We start from the raw sequence: 21,793 nt of genomic DNA, 5'->3' as shown, positions 1-21,793 counted from the left end.
TTTCCTGCTGCGCTTGCTTCATGTCCCTAATTCAGAGCGTGCCCTATCCAAATGAGCATCACTATTGTAACTGGGTCTCTGATTGCCTGCGTGTTTTTCTGTAGTCTCTCCTTTGGGCCCTCATCTTCCCATTATTTGACCATTTGTGGTTGATTTTCATCTACATGTTTAGGTGATGATATTTGAACTGGCTTCCCACGTGAAGTCATTTCTCAGCGAGCATAACAAGCCCCCTCCCAAGTCTTTTCATGAAGAAATGCTGAAAAGGCGGGCTCAGGAGGAGCAACAGAGGCTGTTAGAGGCCAAGCAGAAAGAGGAGCAAGAGGTGAGACCCTTGTCACCCACCCCAGGTGGCCATCCCGGAGTACTGCGAGCTTCCATAGGTTGTAACTGTGTCTCTGCCTATACACTTACCTTTATTTATGTTTTGCTCAGCATTGGATTCAAGAACTGTGGATTCATGTGACAGGACTGGCCCTAAGAGGACCTGAGAGATTCTACCAGTTGTTCCCTCCCAACAAACATCAATGCTGCCCCTAAGGCCCTTAGTGCAGGTCTTTCAATAAAAAAAAAAAAAAGAAAGAAAAAAGAATTCAGTTTAACCAATCTTCTTGTGTTCTTTCTGCACTTGTAAAGCTGTGCAGGAATTCACTGAGTTTTAGAGGCTATTTTCTTCTTCCCTCTGTGGGGCAAGTATTGCATGCCCAAATAAGTAGCAAAAGGCAGAGACTGAACTATTTTTATGTTCACTAACCATCTGTATTTTCTTTATTTGCATAAGGATATATACTCCTGTGTCATTTTTAAAACCCATTAATCAAAGTCAATATATACATCTCAATTTCCTTCTCAATTTTTAAGTTGGTGAAGTGTTCTGGTTTTCATCCTATAGATGTTACTATTTCTTATAGTTACTTCTAGGATTTTGTTTCTCCTGCTTTTCCTTTTTTTTTCCTGGTTCATTTTGTTCATCCTGTGCTTATGTTAATACTATCTCTTTGTGGGTCCCATTCACTTTCTTACTGTTTAGCTCCTATTTAATTGTATAGCCTAGTTATCATTTAAAATTTAAAGCTTCTTATAGTCATTATTTTTAGGAAGGCACATTTTTATTAGAAGATAGTGAATATTTAGCTAACAATCTTGTTTTGGTGTACTGCTGTAACTACCTATGTAAGTTCTAGGTATCCTTTTTCATTTTGTTTTATTGCTGTGAAAGTTTCTCATGAGTTTCTTAATGGTTTTGATATTACAATCTGACAATTTAAGGGACTCGTAAAAACACATTATTTCTTCCCTACCTGCATTCAGACCCAATTGAGCAATAGACACATGAGGCAATTGGATTGGGATCGAAATACCACTTTTAATACTGAGAAAGCTGACTGGAGAACGCAGCTGACAGACAGCCTGTGGCATGTGTGGAGTGGCGCCTGTGCCACCCTGGGTCCAGGCACTGAGGACGGCTCAGCCCAACTCCCCCACGTCAGCCCCACACCTCATAGCAGAGAACAGGCCCAAGTGCATGCTCTCCGTAGATAGGCAGACAGCAAAGAGACGGGACTAGGTCAAGTGTGGGGAGAAGTGAGAAGCCAACAGGACTGCTGTGGTGAAAGTCTCTCCACGAGGAAACATGAAGGGGGAGGTTAGTGCCCCCTCCCCACACAGTCTTGACACATTTTTAAATGGGAATGCCTATCGCGTAAGAACTCTGATAAAACGATGTAACCACAGTTTGTACTAAGGTTCTATACATTCAGGTCTGTTAGGAAAGGAGGGCTTGAATTTCTTGCTTTTTTATTTATTTATTTATTTATTTATTTATTTATTTATTTATTTATTTATTTATTTTTGCAATTCACAGAGTTTTTGTGATTTCAGAATTTATATGTTGCAGAGGTTTCAGAGACTGGCATTTGATGGCAATGTGATTTCTTTCAGCAACGTAAAATCCTTCATGAGATTCAGAAAAGGAAAGAAGAGATAAAAGAAGAGAAAAAAAGGAAAGAAATGGCCAAGCAGGTACTCTACCAATTCTACCACACTGAAATAGTTTGCACTTTGCTAAACATAAAATCTTCTGATTACTATTAATGATATTTTCCCCTCCTGTGTTACTATCAGTGTAAAGCTTCAAACGAAGCACTAAAAGGATCCCCAAACAGGAAGAAAAATTTAGAAGTGTATATTATCTGTAGATGACTTAGGCTTATGTAACTACAGTCATTTATCAAATGAGTCAAAGGAGAGAAGAAATGGAAACTTCGATAATTAACCCAGACTGGAATTCTTTTTTTTTTTAATTTTATTGGGTGTTTTCCAGGACCCATCAGCTCCAAGTCAAGTCATTGTCCTTCGGTCTAGTTGTGGAGGGCGCAGCCCACCATCCCATGTGGGAATTGAACCCGGCAACCTTGTTATTAAGAGCATGGGCTCTAACCAGCTGAGCCATCCGGCCACCCACCAGCAGCTCAATGGCAGCTCGTTGTCTTCAATCTAGTTGTGGAGGGCGCAGCTCACTAGCCAATGTGGGAATCGAACCAGCAACCTTTTTAAGAGCACACGCTCTAACCAACTGAGCTAACCGGCTGCCCCTGGAATTCTTAACACTTGAAAAATAAAGCAATTTATTCATACTGAATAGTGAATATAAACCATATAAATCTGTTTTGAGATTTCATTCAGTGATGGAAAAGAAGGATTCAACAGAGCAGGTTTAAAAAGCAGTGGTGAAAAAGGATAACCTCCTTTTTCCAATATTTTTCCTGACTCCAGTTTCATCCAAAAGCCAGTTAATATATGTTTGGAGAAATCCAGAGAAAATTTCACTCATTCTCTTTTATAGAATGATAGCATTTAACCTAAAGGAAATGATGGGGTGTAGCGGGAGGCATCACTGATGTGTAAGTAAGCACCTGGCTTAAAGCTTTGCCTTTTGACTGCCTCGCTCTTTGACCTTTGGATGACACCCTCTGTGACTCCTTTTCCTCATGCCTTAAAATGGGACTGATGATGCCTTCCTTTATGTCTCATGTAATTATTCCCACAGATAAATTCACTGCCCTCTGAATGTACAAAGCTGTGTACAAATGTAAGATGATATTCCTGTTTCCGCCAACATTCCTGGCTTAGGTCTGATCCGCCTTCCTGTCAGCCACTCCCCTCTCTCTCTCTCCCTCTCTCTCTCTCTCTCTCTCTCTTTTTTTTTTTTTTAAATTGGGGAAGGAGAACAGGACTTTATTGGGAAACAGTGTGTACTTCTGGGACTTTTCCAAGTCAAGTTGTTGGCCTTTCAATCTTAGTTGTGGAGGGCACAGCGCAGCCCCAGGTCTGGTTGCCGTTGTTAGTTGCAGGGGGCTCAACTCACCATCCCTTGCAAGAGTCGAGGAGTTGAACCAGCAACCTTGTGGTTGAGAGCCCACGCTCCAACCAACTGAGCCATCTGGCCACCCGGGAGCTGAGCAGCAGCTCATTGACTTCATTCTAATTGCGGAGGGCGCAGCTCGCTGGCCCATGTGGGAATTGAACCGGCAGCCCCGTTCGTTGCCCAGAGCTCAGGCTCTAACCAACTGAGCCACGTGTCCGCCCCTCTGCTCTCTCTTTGAATGCCTCCTTCTTCTTTCTTCTCTCCTCTCGCTCTTCTTTCTAACTTTTCATGCATATTCTAAGATTCTAGTATTTTCATTTATAAATACACATTCTCTTGAAATTGTAACCTGGCCTCCAGTTGTTGAACCAGTACATATTTGGGCATTAAATTTTTAAAAGTGAGTTCAACTTTATTACACTTGAAAGCAGTTAGCTTAAATAAAATGTGCATTCTCTATTGAATTCATAATTATGTACCATGATTGTCTTCCATTTATGACTGACGCTTACAGTAGGTTTTACTTTTCCTTTTTCTAGGAACGTTTAGAAATTGCTAGTTTATCAAACCAAGATCATAACTCTAGGAAGGACCCGGGAGGACACAGAACAGCTGCCATTCTACGTGGAGGCTCTCCCGACTTTGTAGGAAATGGTAAACATCGAACCAACTCCTCTGGAAGGTCTAAGTAAGTTCCTGAGATTTCTGATCTGAAAGAATGAAACATGTAGAAGGAATACGAGGTCTGACAATTAAGTTTGCGAATTTGTTGCAACGATGTTGCTAACCTTTTCTGATATCAGAGGGATTATTCATTATGAATTTGTACCAACTGGACAAACAATTAACCAAGTTTACTATTTGGAAGTGCTGAAAAGACGGTGAAAAAGTTAGACCACCTGAACTTTTCACCAACAATTCATGGCTTTTGCATCACAACAATGCACCAGCACACACGGCACTGTCTGTGAGGGAGTTTTTAGTCAGTAAACAAATAACTGTGTTGGAACACCCTCCCTACTCACCTGATTTGGCCCCCAATGACTTCTTTCTTTACCCAAAGATAAAGGAAATATTGAAAGGAAGACATTTTGATGACATTCAGGACATCAAGGGTAATTGACGACAGCTCTGATGGCCATTCCAGAAAGAGTTCCAAAATTGCTCTGAAGGGTGAACTAGGCACTGGCATCGGTGCATAGCTTCCCAAGGAGAGTACTTCAAAGGTGACCATAGTGACATTCAGCAATGAGGTATGTAGCACTTTTTCTAGGATGAGTTCACAAACTTAATTTTCAGACCTCATAAAACAACTTATAGTGAAATCTGATGGATTTTCAGGTAGGGAGACCCACACATTTTTGACTGTTGAAACAGAATGGATGACTATGCCATGAACCGAAATAAAAGAACCAAAGGGAAAAGTTAGATAGAGAGTGGGTAGGTGGGAGGTGGCAGTTTTATTGACATTACAGTAGTATGAGGAGTAAACAGAAGGGCAGAAGTGGAGACAGCAAGTGTAGAAGTTTGCAAACGAAGAACAAGAGGGCGCAGGGTGCAAGACTGAGGGAGTGCCAGAAGAGATGGGAGAGATGGATAGACTGAGGGAAAAGAGCTAATCTAGAGGGACAGATTGAACATCAGGAGAGAGGGACTAACTGATGGACAGGATCCCAGAGGAGACTGGGGAATGGAACTCAGGGCAGAGTAGCTGACCCTTCTTAGAGTCTGGGAAAGAGAAAGAATGCTACAGATTCAAGTAAATTTGTAGGTTGGACCATGGAAAATGTGGGCTTCACTCCTCATTGCTTCATGTTCTCAGTGAAAGGAAAAATCAAGATCATTCTAAGAGTGAGGGGGCTGCTTTCTAGAGATCTGTCCATGTGCCCCATCAAAGCATTCCTTACAAGTGTTCAATCCTGACCATCAAGAGCTCTCTCCCTGGCCTCTTCCCTACAACCCCTGCCTCCCGATTGATTCGTGAGTTTTGCTTTATAATCTAGCTGTCCAGCTGTTGCTCCCCACTCAGAAAAAAAGTAGGAAAGGGAAGGATGGGAGGAGGAGTTGGGCTTTGAGTGTTTTGGAGAAGTCATGAAAGGGAATGGCAGAGAGTGTCGACCAAAGACAAGCAAGAGAATGGATAAGCATTCAGTGGTTTGGGGGCCCAAGTGGAGACCAGAAATTTGTAGTGCTCCAACACCTCCTGTTTTTCAGCTTTCTCCAGATGTACATGTGCATGGGAATGAAGAGATTACGGTGTCAATGTGGGACTGAGCTAAATCACTGCTGTGGCACTGCTGCAATGATGGAAATGTTCCATATCAGTAGCTGTGGCTATTGAATACTTAAATGCCGCTACTATAGTTGAAGAACTGAATTTTAATTAATTTAAATTTCGGTAGCCGCATGTGGCTATTGGACAGCACAGCTCTTGAGTTAGGGGTCTGTAGAGTTCAAGTGGAGAAGACCGAAGACCTCTGTGGGAGTGAGCAAGTTGAATAACTTTCCTATTAGCACCTCCAACTCAATTCCCAGTAAAGACAGATGTTAGACGGTAAACGGGCTAGTAAAGAAGAGAAAATGTAGGGGCAAGAATTTCCTGCATTAATCTTAAATTTAAAAGAAAATCATTGTCCAAATTTACTTTTAAGGCGAGAGCGTCAGTATTCTGTACATAGTGGTGAAGATTCTCCTGGCTCTTGTGAAATCCTGTATTTTTCTATCGGTAATCCCGATCAGCTCATGGTGTACAAAGGAAAATGTATTGGTGAGTAAACTAGCTAAATTCATTTAAATTATTCTAACAATAAAAGTTAATCATAAAGTAACGGGGTAGAGTAGACACTGTGTCATCTGGCCCAGCACTGTCCAAGGAAGACTGTTAAGTCGTCCTTAATACCGCGTTTCCCCAAAAATAAGACCTAGCCGGACAATCAGCTCTAATGCATCTTTTGGAGCAAAAATTAATATAAGACCCGGTATATTGTATTATATTATTTTATTATATTATATTTATTATATTATTATATAATTATATTATTATATTATGGCCGGTCTTATATTATGTAAGACCCGGTCTTATTTTACTATAAGACCGGGTCTTATATTAATTTTTGCTCCAAAAGACTCATTAGAGCTGATTGTCCGGCTAGGTCTTATTTTCAGGGAAACTCAGTAGTTGGTCACTCTAGCTCCCATTCCTAATGACCAAAATGAGAATTCACTCAAGGTTTCCCCTTCTGTAAGATGGAAATTAAAACCTAGGCTTTTGGAAATAGTATTAGAAAGATAATTTAAAGTTTGTCACCATTATAATTAGTCGAGCTTTTTGAAGCCAAAATGGTTGAAATATTATGAATCAGTAGAATTTTTTATTGTGTGCATCTATTACTCATAAAATAGATATAACAAAATGAGTTCTAATGCCTGTGATTTTTAATGACCAAGGCCCATTTTCTTAACTTGCTATCCATCTGCTAAGCATTTTCCTGCTTAGCATGTTGTCCATGACTAGGAAAACCACTTTATTATTCTTTGTGCCTTATTTAGAAGTTTTGTCTCCTGATGGCTATTTGCAGTAAAGCAGTTCAGCAATTTGGGATTTGAATTATTTATATTAAAATCTGGGTTTCAGTATCTATTCCTTTGCCTTAAACATATGTCATCTTTTATCAGCCGTACAGATAAAGCCACTAATTGGTATAGGGATCACTTGCATATAATAAATTCGATGATTAAGTTTAATTTTTCAATCCCATGGATATTCTTATCAGAGCTAACCGGTAGCCAGATTACCCAAGTCGAAATCGAGTTTGCTTTCCTTTCAGTGTCTTTTTCCCTTCCTCTTCAAGGAGATGCAAATAAGCAAGGGAGCTCCCTGGCAGCAGGTGGAGGGAGAAGAAGCCGAATATCTGACTAGTCTGTGAACTGGATACTCAACCTTGGCTGCCTGAAAGCAGCCTGGACCGTGCAGGATTCTGCACGTACGCAGGGCTTGCCCTCTTCAGACAAAGCAACCATTGGGCAGGTTCAAGACGTTGGTAGAGATGACTAGCCTTGGTCCTTAGACTGTCGGTGACTCACAGGCCTTTCAGTCTCATGAGCTGGCAGCATAAAACTCACGGCTTTTAATAATCCGGGGAGATCAGGAAGGGAAACTAACTGCGTATTACCTTAACTGGGTCTCTTATCCTCCTCAATATCCGTTAGATAGAGTCACCTTAGTGAAGACCCTCATCAGGAGACACATTGGCAATCTGAAAGTTTTTTATAAAACAACTACGTAAATGTTTTGTTTTCTCACAACGGGTCAAGTTTTAAAATGTCCTAATTTTCTTTGAAATGTTTTTATAAAGGATCACCTAATGAACATTTGTTTTGCAGTTTAAAATCATTTGAACTACAGAGAATTGAGAACTTCCTTAAGGATAAAGCACTATACAGACTGTATAAATGATGATTGTTCACACATAATAGAGTATGTTAGAGTTCTTTTGGTAACATGTTTTCCTTTAGCCTCACTGCAGTATGTTATTTTGTCCCTTTTATTATCTCCATCACCAAAAAGAGACAAGTAGAGGATGGCAATAATAAAATTATAATACCAAAAAAAACCCCGAAAGTAACCAGGAATTATGAAATACCTACCTAGTCCCAATTGGGAAGAAATATTGCAAGACACTGCACTGTATAATGCGCAAATTTAACTAAGATTTATGTAAATAATATCACACTTTATCTCATAAATACGTAATATCTTCTGTTTCTAATGTGTACTGCTTAGATCCCGCATTGGTTGACAAATTTTAAAATACCAGTTTTTTCATAGGCTAAGAACATCAGGAGTTATTTATGTGTAGCATAACAGATCATTTTAACTAAATTTTCTTAAATTGTAAGCATTTCTGTGAAGTAAAAACTATTTCTCAGATAAAAAGTCTCAGTAAGCTAGTTCAGCCACATTTCTCCAAAGTATATTTGCTAAGACCACTATGTCCTATGTCTTATATATACAGGTTACTTTATTTTTCTTTTTTTTAGATTTTATTGGGGAAGGGGAACAGGACTTTATTGGGGAACAGTGTGTATTTCCAGGACTTTTTTCCAAGTCAAGTTGTTGTCCTTTCAGTCTTACTTGTGGAGAGCTCAGCTCAGCTTCAAGTTGTTGTCCTTTCAATCTTAGTTGTGGAGGGCGCAGCTCAGTTCCAGGTCCAGTTGCTGTTGCTAATTGCAGGGGGCACAGCCCACCATCCCTTGCAGGAGTAGAACCGGCAACCTTGTGGTTGAGAGGACACACTGCAACCAAGCCATCCGGGAGCTCAGCGGCAGCTCAGCTCAAGGTGCCATGTTCAATCTTTAGTTGCAGGGAGCGCTGCCCACCATCTCTTGCGGGACGCAAGGAATCGAGCTGGCAACCTTGTGGTTGAGAGGATGCGCTCCAACCAACTGAGCCATACGGGAGGCAGCTCACCTCAAGGTGCCATGTTCAACCTTAGTTGCAGGGGACAGAGCCCACCATCCCTTGCGGGACTCGAGGAGTTGAACCGGCATCCTTGTGGTTGAGAGCCCACTGGCCCATGTGGGAATCGAACCGGCAGCCTTTGGAGTTAGGAGCACAAAGCTCCAACTGCCTGAGCCACGGAGCCGGCCCTACTTTTCATTTTTTAAATGGAAAAAATTATTATCAGTTTCTTTGAAAATTTTTTTTCTTTATGAAGACAATGCAGCATCATGGAAAACTATTATTTATATACTAAGAGAAAAAGAATGCTATATATCCATGACTCTTCATTGGGAGTGATTTTGTTCCCTAGGGAACATTTGGAGACATTTTTAGTGGTTGAGACTAGAGTGGGGGTGCTACTGGCATCTAAGGGGTAGAGAGTAGGGATGCTGCTAACATCTTGCAGTACGCAAGACAGCCCCCTTCAACGAAGGATTTTCTGGTCCAAAATTTCAATTGTGTCAAGGGTGAGAAACCCTGTTACATAATGATTTGGTGCATTAGGGGGAAAAAAAGAATAGAGGAAACTGGAAGAGAAATAAAATGGTGAAATTGTTGGTGATATTTTTCTCCATTTCCAATATTTTGGTAATTTTCTATTATAATCTTTAATGAAAATACAGACTTTTATGTACAGCACAGGAAAGATAGCCAATAATATCGTAATAACTTTGAATGGTGACAGATGGTTGCTAGACTTATTTTGGTTATCACATCATAAGGTATATAAATGCCACTATGTTGTACACCTGAAACTAATATAATACTAAGTAAAGTCAACTTTACTTTAATAAAAAATTTCAAAGAAAGAAATACAGCTTTTTATAAGAAAATTTTTGGTGTTACAGAAATTTCGTTCTAGGTAGAAGTGAAAACCATACACGTATCACTAAATAAACATGTCTTTTTCTAGCTTCAGAGTAAACTGTCATTTGCTGTTCCTTCCCTCGAAACTATTAGCCAGTTTGTATTTACTGAGCATATTCAAATTTTGTGTTTAGAAAACCACTGATGTTTTCAAATTTCCAAATTCCTAAAAATTGCCAGTCTACGTTGATGGAGTAATCTCGGTGGAGTGTTCCTATTTCCAGATTCCTTCTGTCACTCACTGGTGTTTAGCTGTGTGAGGAAGGGTACCCTATTGCACCTGTAGCACAGTCATCAGAGGTGAACTATGAAAGGGACATTGTGAATACTGGCTACTAGAAGGAAACGTTGGTCTGATACTAAGATCTCATTGTTGATTCTTGTCCCTTTATAGTCATTAATATTTTAGGGCTCGGTATATTGTTAAATATTAAAAATTGGTTACAAAAGAGCATGTATTCCAAGAAATCATATTTTTTACAAGCACATGGTATCTACTGTTGAACGAATTAATATATACATCCCCTCTTTTTTTATCCCCCCAGAAAATGTACCAGTGAGATTTAATACATTTTCTTTTAATGTGCAGGCAGTGATGAGCAGCTTGGAAAATTAATTTACAATGCTTTGGAAGCAGCCACTGGCAGCTTTGTCTTGTTGTATGAGTGGGTCCTTCAGTGGCAGAAAAAAATGGGCCTATTCCTTACCAGTCAAGAGAAAGAGAAGATTGATAATTGCAAAAAGCAGGTAGGCATCCAAGATGGCTCCCTAAGCAAAAGGCCTAATCACTAAACAAAACAGTTCTGCATTTGATTGGCTAGTAAAGGTAATCCAGAATGGTATGAGATCTGTTTAACCAGAAGGGATGCCTGGGGACCAGCTCTTCACCAGAGTTTCCTCAGCCCTTGCTGCTGCTTTCAGAACTTTCACAACATGATCCAAACTTTTGCAGCTGCTTTCTTAACCTCCTTTCGCAGTCTTTATGATAACATTAATAGCCATCTCTCCAACTAGAATTAAATAGTATTTCATAATCACATGGTTTTTACAATCTTTTGAAATATTGCTTCAAAACTGAATTCTAGAGGACTGGAGAGTTTTAGAGTTAATTTATAATACCGAGTTTAAGGAGAACATTTAATATTGAGTATTGTAACGTTACATAAGAAAATGGTTACAACACAGTAGGTAAAGCCTTGTGTTTAGAACGTGTGTATTTTTGATAGAAGAACAACTGTAAGTAAATACACCAAAATCATAACAGTTGTCTTTGGATGGTGACCACCTGGCTAATTTGTGGGGGGGTTTCTTTTGTATTAGTACTTATTAAAATTTTGACAGTGAATCTTTATATTCAGAAAAGTTTATTTTAAAATTATTTATTTTTTCTGGGGGCCCTATCACAAAAGAAATTTTAAAAGTTCTTCACTAAATTTATAGTATTTGAACACTGGGTTTTGAGACCAAAGAAGTTGAGGATTAACTAAATTTTTTCCATCTTTATGAACTTTACATTGATCATACGGTTTAAGGGGGAATTCAGTTCAGGGCATATTCCTTCTTCTCTCCTTTGAAAGTACATTTTCTATTAAATATTTCACTTTTGAGGTGAAACATTAGTTAATGCTGATCAACCCAATATTATCTTACTGTTTTTTGTTGTGTTTTTTTTTTTTTTTTTGGTTTTGTTTTTCCTTATCAGATTCAAGGGGCAGAAGCAGAATTCAACTCACTGGTAAAATTGAGCCATCCCAATGTGGTACGCTACTTTGCAATGAATCTCAAAGAGCAAGACGACTCCATCATGGTGCACATTTTAGTGGAGCACTTCAATGGGGTTTCCCTTGCTGCACACCTGAGCCACTCAGGCCCCATTCCCGTGCATCAGCTTCGACGGTATGCAGCTCAGCTCTTGTCTGGCCTTGACTATTTGCACAGCAATTCTGTGGTGCACAAAGTTCTGAGCATAGCAAATGTCTTGGTGGACGCAGAGGGCACCGTCAAGATTACAGATTACAGCATTTCTAAACGCCTAGCAGACGTTTGCAAGGAGGATGTGTTTGAGCAAAGCCGCGTCCGTTTTAGTGACAGTGCCCTACCATATAAAACGGGGAAGAAAGGGGATGTTTGGCGTCTTGGCCTCCTGCTGCTCTCCCTCAGCCAGGGACAAGAATACGCAGAGTACCCTGTGACCATCCCTAGTGACTTACCAGCTGACTTCCAAGATTTCCTAAAGAAGTAAGTAGCACTGAGATCCCCTCTAATTGCACTTTACTCCTGTCCTTTTGATTGTGCTTGAATGTTAAACGTCTAAGTGATGTTTATAAGCTGAAAAGTGGCAACAGGATTAGAGTTAATTCTTTGTTCTCCCAATCCTTTCCCAGCCACATATGTTCTGTTTTCTTGCTTATGTTTCTCATGCCCTTAACTCCCACATTCTCCTAAATTCACTTGGGCTTAATAAGATAATAGATTTTCAAGCCACTTTTTGGGGACCACCTGGTATGCTCTAGGAAGTCAGTGGAGATGGCTACGTGGAGAAATGCCCCAGGTGTTCCAATGGGAGACCCTTTCTGTCTACCTTTGCTGTTAGTTCCTAAGGGGTCAAAGACAAGGCCTCCTATTTAGAAATCAGCTTCCAGAGTGGAATTCTGCCCCCAGTTCTTAACCATTCTTCATTAGCAATGTCTCATTCAGCCAAGTTGTAGAATGCAAATGATTTTCTTGCTCTAGCCAGAGGGTTTTCCACACCTATAAATTACAGGTGCACATTTCATTACAGAGCCAAATTTTACCCACTTTGAGAGAATCTGCTGAGACGTTTTCCTTGGGCCTAAAGTCTTTGTGCGTGTCCTTCAATTTAGTGTTTTCAAGTTTAGCCCTGCCTCTATTTTCAGTCCAAGCCAGACCTAGGTTCTCTGTTTCTCTGTTAAATGTGAAGTAAGATCCCTCTGCTATTTATGGTTATTATGATGCCAAAATTCTTGGCTCAGAGAATTTCGTCTTTTTAACTGAAATCTTGGTGGCTATAAAAATCTCTTGAAGTTATAATTCATTCTAGGTAAGCTTTATTATTTCCTTGATCCAGATTTGTTGTGATGTCAATCACATTACTGTCACAGTTGAGTTAGAGTTGGTAATATACTTAAGAAACCCCACAGGACATGTATGGGGGTGTTCATTGCAGCATTTTTGGTACGAGTGAAAAGTTGGAAATAATCTAAATGTCCAACAGTAGGAGAATTTGTAAAATTCTGGTAAATTCAAAAAGATCTTTAAGTACGAGCTTAGAAAGATCTCTAAGACACATGGTGTGATACTGTAATTTATAATAAATATACCTATATTTGATCTTTGTCGCTATTTCCTGCACAGAGCTCCCAGAATTTCCTTGAGAGCAGTGAAGGTATCTTGTTATGGTAATGATGTGATTTTTTGGAACTACCTGAGGATTGGGGTTGATTGCCAGGAGAACCAACCACGTGATTGGACGGTTGGACCTTTCAGTCCCACCGCCCTCACTTCTGGGGAGGGGAAAGGGACTGGAGGTTGAATACATCACCAGTGGCCAATGATAAAATCCATCATGCCTGTGTAATGAAGCCTCCATAAAAACCCATAAGGACAACGTTCGGAGAGCTTCCAAGTTGGTGAACACGTGGAGGTACAGGGACAGTGACGTGCCTAGAGAGGATGTGGAAGCTCCACCTTCCCACAGATCTTGCTCTAGACCTCTCTTCCATCTGACTGTTCCTGAGTTATATCTTTTCATAATAAACCAGTAATCTAGTAAGGAAAATGTTTCTAAGTTCTCTGAACCTCTCTAGCAAATAAACCAGGGGAGGAGGTCATTGGAACCTCTGGTCTATAGCTAAAAGGTCAGAGCTCAGGTAACTACTTGGGCTTGCTTATTGGCTTGTCTGAAGTGGGGGTGGGGAGCAGTCTTGTAAAACTGAACCCTTAACCTATGGGATCTGATGTTATGTCCAGGTTAATAGTGTCAGAATTGGATATCCAGCTAGTGTCAGAGAATTGCTTCTTGGGTTTGGACACCACTTTCCATGGTGGAATTGGGTGCAGAATTTTTTACACGGTCAAATGAAAAAAGCAAGTTGTAGAATAATAGGTACAGAATGATGTCATTTTTTTTTTTTAAATCAGTGTTCACAAAACCAAACTATATCTTTTGTTTGTATAGTTGTCAAAGACTTTATCATTATCAGTAATGTTTTAATAGTACTTGCAAGGAGAAGTTATATTTTGCTGGTATAATTATTAATAAAAATTAATTTTAAATTTAGGGAAATACAGTATCTCATACAAATGCTTTTATTACCATCTTTTCTTCCCCTTTCAAAATATAAAGTAAGGAGTGCTTAATTTTTTAGTGCTGACATAAAAAAAATAAAATGTACCCTTCATGATAGTTGCTGTCACCACTTCATAGGTATAGATTTTAAGTCCAGAATTCAGAACGATGGTTGATTCTTTTAAATACATTGTTTATAATCGGGGTCAAGTGCTACCAAGTGGTGCTACGTGGGTCATTTGTTATGAAAACCAGACAGCTTAGATTAGTTGGAACAGTTGTTCTCTGACTTTATCTTGGATTGAAACCACCTGGAGAGTTTGTTAAGGCACAGACTACTGCCCACACCCCCAGAGTTGCTGTTTTGCTAGGCCTGGGATGGAGTAGAATTTGTATTTCTAATAAATTCCCATGCTGCTGGTCAGGGACCCCACTTTGAGAACCACTGGGTTAAAAGTATGGCTTGTTTTTATCATTAAAAAATGAAAATAAATAGTTAAGAGGTTCAAGGAATGAGAATTAAAAGATAGTAGTATATGATAAAATGTGGGACTTTAAAAAAGTAGGTCTTAATTGTTACCAACTTCATACTGTAATGAACAGGCTTTATCTAAAGTTTATCGTATTGGGCCCCAAGCCTGCTCAGCTATTTTATTTGGTTTTTTTTGGAAAGCTTCATGCCTGGTCTCCGGAAAGGCTTGATTTAGCATGACAAGTCATTAAACTATTAATGGGAGTGAAAATTTATAGCATACTTGTGCAATCTCAGGTGGTTTAAACATTGTTCCATGAGGGTAAGTCTTTCTGCCTCTGGAAACTACAGTATTACCCCCTTCTCTGAGGGGGATACATTCCAAGACCCCCAGTGGATGCCTGAAACCACAGATAGTACTGAACCCTACATAGACTATGTTGTTTTTTTCCTATACATACATACCTGTGATAATTTAATGTATAAATTAGGCACAGTAAGAGGTTAACAGTAACTAAAAATAAAATGCAACAATTATAACAATATACTGTAATAAAAGTTATGTGAATGTTGTCTCTCTTTACCTCTCTCTCAAAATACCTTATTGTACTATACTTACCTTTCTTCTTGTGATGATGTGAGATGATACAGTTTCCTACGTGATGAGATGAAGTGAGATGAATGACACAGGCATTGTGAGTTAGCAGTAGGCTACTATTGACCTTGGAGGCCATTATTAAGTAAAATAAGGGTTACTTGAACACAAGCACTGTAATACCAATAACAGTCCATCTGATAACCGGCTACTAAGTGATTAGCAGGCAGGTAGTACACCTGCTGGACAAAGGGATGACTCAGAGCGAAACGACGGGAGATTTCATCACGCTGCTTAAAACAGCACACAATTTAAAACTTAAGAATTGTTTATTTCTGTAATTTTCCATTTAATATTTTCAGACCATGGTTGACTATGGGTAATTGAAACCGGGGATAAGGGGGGGCTACTGCATACTTGTTTTTGATTCGCCCTTTATACCCAGCCTGGTACTCAGCATATAAATTCTTTCTTCCCTCTCACTGAGGTGTGTTTGCCTGGATGACAAGGAAAGATGGAGTCCTCAGCAGCTATTGAAACACAGCTTTATAAATCCTCAGCCAAAAATGCCTTTACTGGAACAAAGTCCTGAAGGTGAGTCTTTTACCATTCTTTTTTGATTTCGCTTCTTGACATAAATTATTTTGAAAGTATACATAAACCTAAAACTGGAAAGGACTCTATGGATCATTTATTTTACCTATTTTATGCTGAACTGTACATAAATCCATTCATTTAATGGGTAGTATATACATGGAATTGTTTTGCCATCCTGGTTTTTCTAGTCTTTACTGATGGGAGTATACATTGGTGTAGGCCCTTTTAGTGTTTAGTAACCTTTCTTGTCATGTCACCCTTATTACCACGTAACTGGATTTCCCTGCTGCTTCTAAAGTAGAAGTTTAAGGGACCTCAGTAGAGATTGGTATGGATCAGGAGAACTGGGCTTGGGTTCTGGCTCTATTGTGCAGTCATTTCCTTGCTCTCTGTCTCAGTTACTTCCACCTGTAAACTTGGGCGAATTATATATTTCAACCTACTTTAAGGAGGACAAAGTGAGGAAAGTATTAAAGGGTCTGCCAGGTAAGAGGCACTTTTCAAACTACTGGTTGGGGCCCCTTCTTCTAGCGCTTGAATCATTATTGGATATTGCAGCTCTTCCTGTATTTCCAGTGCCTCATTTGTCTCTTGTCTTTTGTTTTATCTCAGATTCTGGAGGACAAGATGACATCGAGACCGTTATTCCTAGCAACCAGCTAACCAATGCTTCATCCTTCAGTGAGACAGAGATACAGTTTTCCCGATATTTCACTGAGTTTGAAGAATTACAGCTTCTAGGCAAAGGAGCTTTTGGAGCCGTCATCAAGGTGTGATACATAGTTGTTCCCAGTCCCTTTTAGAGCTCTTACTCTGTTCCATTTCTTTTTCTTCAGACGTATGGACTTGGCCTCTGTTTTGAGAGGGGGAGGGAAGTGAATTCTACCATTTGAAACTATGATGACCTTCATGAAGTTAAAGGCTTTGAAGTTCCACTGGACACACTAAGAATGCATCATTCCTCTTCCTTGCTTGATGCATTAACGTGAAAACCGTGTGATTATAACTGCCCTGCACGTAGAGTCAAGACCTTTACTTGTGTCCTTTGGTTTAGAAAGAAAACTCTTCTCTTTTTCTCTCATTTGCTTTCAGAGTTGCTGTAGATAAAAGGGCTGCAAGGTTAGAACTAAAAGATGGAATTCCAACTGGGAAATGGCCCCAGATGGTCTTGATGGCTTTTATTTTCCAGTTTTTATTGAGATGGAAAATTTGTGATACATTATTAAGGTATGCTGTTGTTAGGTCTGCCTTTCTTTATTCTGGTCTATTTGGATGACTTTTATTATTATCTGCCCCTTTAGAAAGAGATTTCAGCTATTTTTATATAATTTAAGTATTTTGTTTGAATTTAGGAGACCCAGACTAATATTAAATCCATATAAAATATATGTCATCTTGCCCATAAGAAGTAGCCCACCATCAATAGGGCATATGTCTGTTTAGGATTCTGAGAGTATTATTTGGAAGCATGACTAGTATTACTGTGGAACGACTTTTACAGCCCCCCAAAAAAAGATTGGTTTTCTGCAATAATCAGGCAGAAAAACCATCTTAAACAAGTTTTACAAAGGGATGTTATAGTATGAGAAATTTTTCAACTTTCTTCTTGAAAGAATACACATTACAGCTAGGTGATTAAATAGATCTACTGTGGACAGACAGATATCCTGATTGGGTCATCACAGTTAACTTGAAGAGGCGTGAATGATTAAAGTATGTTGTTATTACTGTAGCTCAGACTGTCATTTTGATCAAATCCTTTCACTTCCTTATATTTTAATTATTTTTATTATTTTTTAACTTATTTATATTTTAGATTCTTGAATGCAAACCATTATCAAACTTAATTTCCTTACAAGTACTTAAAAATGATTAATAAGCTCATATAACAAAAACACCTCAGTAATGGAAGCCCTCAAGTTTTTCCTAAGGTTTCTCCCTCTGAGAGCCCTGCAGCCCTCACACCCCACCTGTATTTCCAGGTTAGGTTAGGGCATTCTTCTCAGTGGTGTGGCATTTTCTTAGGAGTTGGACCATAACTGTTTATGCACCTTTCCATTTGAATAAATGAATTCCTAGGAGTCTCCACCCCCCAGTCAGTGATTCATAGCATAAATGATGTGTACGGAGACATGAGATTGAAAGGCAACGTTAAGACTTCCTACTGTTTCCCACTCTATTAATGTGACAAGAAAAGAACTGTCATTTTTTTGGAGTGTATTTCATATTTCATCTTGTGTGCCAGGTGGCTTACAAACCTTTCCTTCAATCTCATGACATTCTTATGAAATAGGTGTTATCCTCGCTTTGCACATGAGGGAACTGAGGCTCAGAGAAGTTATGTAATTTGCCGAAAGTTACATACATGCTAAAAGCAGCATTCAGACCCATATCAATTTTACTCGGAAGCATGTGTTCTGTCCACTACTTCCACACAAAAAAGGTTACCTGAAACTCCATTTTATAGTATTCCTTTCTCATTCCTAGAAGTAGTTTTTCAGTAGTCCAGTTGAAACCTGAGCCAAACAAAAGAATGATGTTCTCTTATCTTTTGTTTTCAACTAGTTTTCTCTCTCTGCCCCTGGCCAAATTGTTGCTCCCTTGACCTGCACGGGTGGGACTGGAATGAAATTTTATAAAAGTTACTTCAGTCAACCCAATTGCATAGTGAAACTGCCCAGCATAAGGATGGCTGGAGACTTGCCTTTGAAACTTTTTCTTATATTTGTAGTATATTGTGCTCTTAATGATACCGTTCTAGTTTCAGTACATGTCATCAATGGTAAGTCTTCAGTCATTGTAACAAAATCAGTGGGCAGGAGTTGTGTTAATGCTGAACACCCTTCTCTGTGAGGCCTTCATACAGGCCTTTACCCATCACATCTCATTTAATCCTTACAGCCACCCTTTGAGGTAAGGAAGGTGCTATAGATGCCATTTTACAGATGAGAAAATTGAGTCTCAAGGAAATTAGTCCAAGTTCACACAGCTTTATAAGTTGAGAATTATAATTTTCATTTAAGTCTTAAAATTTTTGGAGTTTAGTGACTCTAAGTGTTAAAAAAAAAAAGAGAAACTAAAATCACTTGAAACCATACATTGATTTTAGAAAATAACTTTTTAAAACAAGGTTAAGAAAACAATAAGGTTTACTTAGAAATTTAGATAGCAGATGTGATATTGGAAAAGCAGGGATGTAATTGTTAATAAAACTAATGATTAAAACGGATATTGTTTTCCCCAGGGTCTCTTAGCAAGCTAAATACATCTAGTTTGGGGTGAGATGTTTTCTAAGTTGTTGTCAGTCAAGACTTTCTTCAGCATAATTGTCCCAAACTTGTGGATCTCGACTGTAGTTGTTGGTTTTCTCTCAGAAGTCCAGGTTCTCCTTGCGAGGGGAACAGTGAGGGAAGGCATGACGGTCCAGATGCCAGGCCAGGAGGTTCTGAGCCGCTGACAGAGTTCTGAGCCGTCCTTGCCCCTTCCGCCCTGCAGGTGCAGAACAAGCTGGACGGCTGCAGCTATGCGGTGAAGCGTATCCCCATCAACCCAGCCAGCAGGCACTTCCGCAGGATCAAGGGCGAGGTGACGCTGCTGTCGCGCCTGCACCATGAGAACATTGTGCGCTACTACAACGCCTGGATTGAGAGGCACGAGCGGCCGGCTGGCCAGGGCACGCCACGCTCGGGCACTGGACGCCAGGCCCAGGACGGGCGAGCCTTGCCCCGGCTGCCGGTGGGCGACAGCGACACAGACGGCCCCGACAGCGTGGAGGCCGCCGCCCCGTCGCCCATCCTCACGGGCTCGGTGGAATGGAGCACGTCCGGGGAGCGCTCTGCCAGCGCCCGCTTCTCCGCCGCAAGCCCGGGCTCCAGCAGCGACGAGGACGATGATGAAGATGAGCACGACGGTGTCTTCGCACAGTCCTTCCTGTAAGAGCACACAGCGCTCACAGCAGGCCGCCTGGGGGTCCCCGCTGCTGGAGGCAAGCCCCTGATCTAATCCTCACAAGCCCACCCAGGAAAGAGGGGTTCAGATAGAAATGCAGTCCTCTTTGCCATGTCAAAAATACACAACAAAATATGAAACCCACTTTTACAGAGTAACCACATGCAATCCAAAGGGTTTTTTCCACTATCTTCAAAAGATCTCCAAAATCCAAGCCCTGGAGAAAAAAAAAAATAGAAATTTTTTCCAATACCTTATCTTAACACATTGAACAGAATTTTTGTTTAAAGGTCATTCCTTTAGATAAGGGCTTCCCACTCTGTGGAACATTGAAGAACTAATTTGGAGTCTTGATATAGTGCCAACTGCAGTTCCAGAAAAGGTTACCAAACCAATAATTATGATCCTAACCTATAGTTATGCATCTCAGAATCTACCCCGGTCATTTAATTTCATGATTTTATTTCATTGTATCCAGGTGGATACAGTTTATCATAATTCTTAACTATTAAATTTTTTCAGGAAAGTTATTCAGGCCAATTTTTATTTAAATCAAGAGTTCTGTGTTACACATATTAGGAAACCACAAAGCAGCACAGTATTGTGGACAGATTTATGCCTACACAATCATGGTACAATGTCTCTAGCCTCTTTGCTTTCTAGTCATGAACAAATGTTGATTTTCAAAATTATAACAGGGATTTTGGTTTCCTTAGTATTTCTCTATTTCTCTTTTAAGACCTGCTTCAGATTCTGAAAGTGACATCATCTTTGACAATGAAGATGAGAACAGTAAAAGCCAGAATCAGGTAGATATATAAATAGAAATTATACCATTTTATTCATCATGGGATGGGTATGTAAGAAACTAACATTTGATGATATAAATCTCAGGTCGAATAGTAAAGCATTAATCTGATATGCAAATATAGAAATCTTCCATCTAAAAACATAATTATTTAAAATATGTGCTACTCACATGTTTATTTATAGGCCTTAATTTACCCACATAATAGAACATGCCTGCTTTTAGAAAAGAGGAGTAAAATGATAACTTGTATTTTTTATTTTTTTTAATAAAAACCATTTCCTAAAGGATTTGGGGAAATTTTATATGTTTGGGGATGCGGATTCAATGAAAATTCATTGAGTGACTAAACAGCCTAATTGTGGAGTTCATATACTCTCTCACACATCAGTTAATCTTGATTCCTTATTTTCATAATCCATCCCCTAGGTCAGTGTTTTACCGTGTGAGCCATGATCCAATAACAGGATATGAAATCTATTTCAATGGTCACAACCATCTTTCTTTTATTCTTAATGCTGTACAAAAGAGTAGAGAATACCAAATGTATCACACTAGTAACGGTAAACTCTATTTGTGGAACTTGTCTCTCATGAGTATGTGTACTGGGTGTGATATAAAATATATTTCTTCATGTGGATCATGCTCAGAAAAGTTTGAAAAGCGCTGTTCCAGGCCTTGAACCGTACTCAATTCTGTATTTTCATCGTCCCAGTCCAGCAAGGGCCCTTGATGCTGGTGTGTGAAGCCCAGCGTGAAGCTTTGTAACTACTAGGGCTGTCAGTTGTCGCTGCAGAGAAGCATTCTGCACCTGGGGGTTGAATGCAGTGACTTTATTACCAGAAATAAAAATATAATTACTAGCAGTTATAAAGGGCATCCGTAGTAGATAAAGAAAAGACTACATATAGATTGTTAGATAAGCAGTTAAATTGATTTGAAGAAGGTTTGAATGCATTATCCAGCATTTTTTAATAAGTAATTCCCTTTCTATTAAAATCATCCTCTTGGTTTAAATTTAGAAATTATAAATTTAACCAGGAATAATAGCATAAATCATCTAAACTACTGGTTTTAGCATTAATTGTGCATTTAATTATTATGGGGATACCAAATTTACAATCTTGGTTTTGCTGTTAAGGGCACCCTCCCATGGGCATTCTAATTAATGGGGAGAAGCCTCTAAGAGATTAACAGTCTTCCGCAGATAATTCCCAGAGTATATAAATGACTCGAGTAGAATCTGATTGTTTCCAGAACAATGTTACTTTTTTTTCTTTGATAAAGGAAAATGTTGAAAAATGCTTCTACAAAAAAACAAAACAAA

General features: G+C 39.4%; 1 protein-coding gene across 1 annotated transcript in view; it reads left to right on the top strand.

Moving 5' to 3' along the window:
* EIF2AK4 (eukaryotic translation initiation factor 2 alpha kinase 4) overlaps nt 1-21,793 on the top strand; it is an 86,738-nt gene that overhangs the window by 19,173 nt on the left and 45,772 nt on the right. The window contains 10 exon segments of the mRNA XM_033107393.1: nt 173-325; nt 1,942-2,022; nt 3,907-4,055; nt 6,019-6,134; nt 10,327-10,484; nt 11,440-11,975; nt 15,601-15,707; nt 16,323-16,480; nt 19,206-19,642; nt 20,398-20,467. Coding sequence (XP_032963284.1) covers nt 173-325; nt 1,942-2,022; nt 3,907-4,055; nt 6,019-6,134; nt 10,327-10,484; nt 11,440-11,975; nt 15,601-15,707; nt 16,323-16,480; nt 19,206-19,642; nt 20,398-20,467 — 1,965 coding nt within the window.

This window comes from Rhinolophus ferrumequinum, chromosome 6 (genome assembly GCF_004115265.2).
Source record: "Rhinolophus ferrumequinum isolate MPI-CBG mRhiFer1 chromosome 6, mRhiFer1_v1.p, whole genome shotgun sequence".
NCBI classification, from domain to species: Eukaryota; Metazoa; Chordata; class Mammalia; order Chiroptera; family Rhinolophidae; genus Rhinolophus; species Rhinolophus ferrumequinum.
Note: the sequence above shows the minus strand (reverse complement) of the source record. Positions and strands in the feature narration are given on the sequence as shown.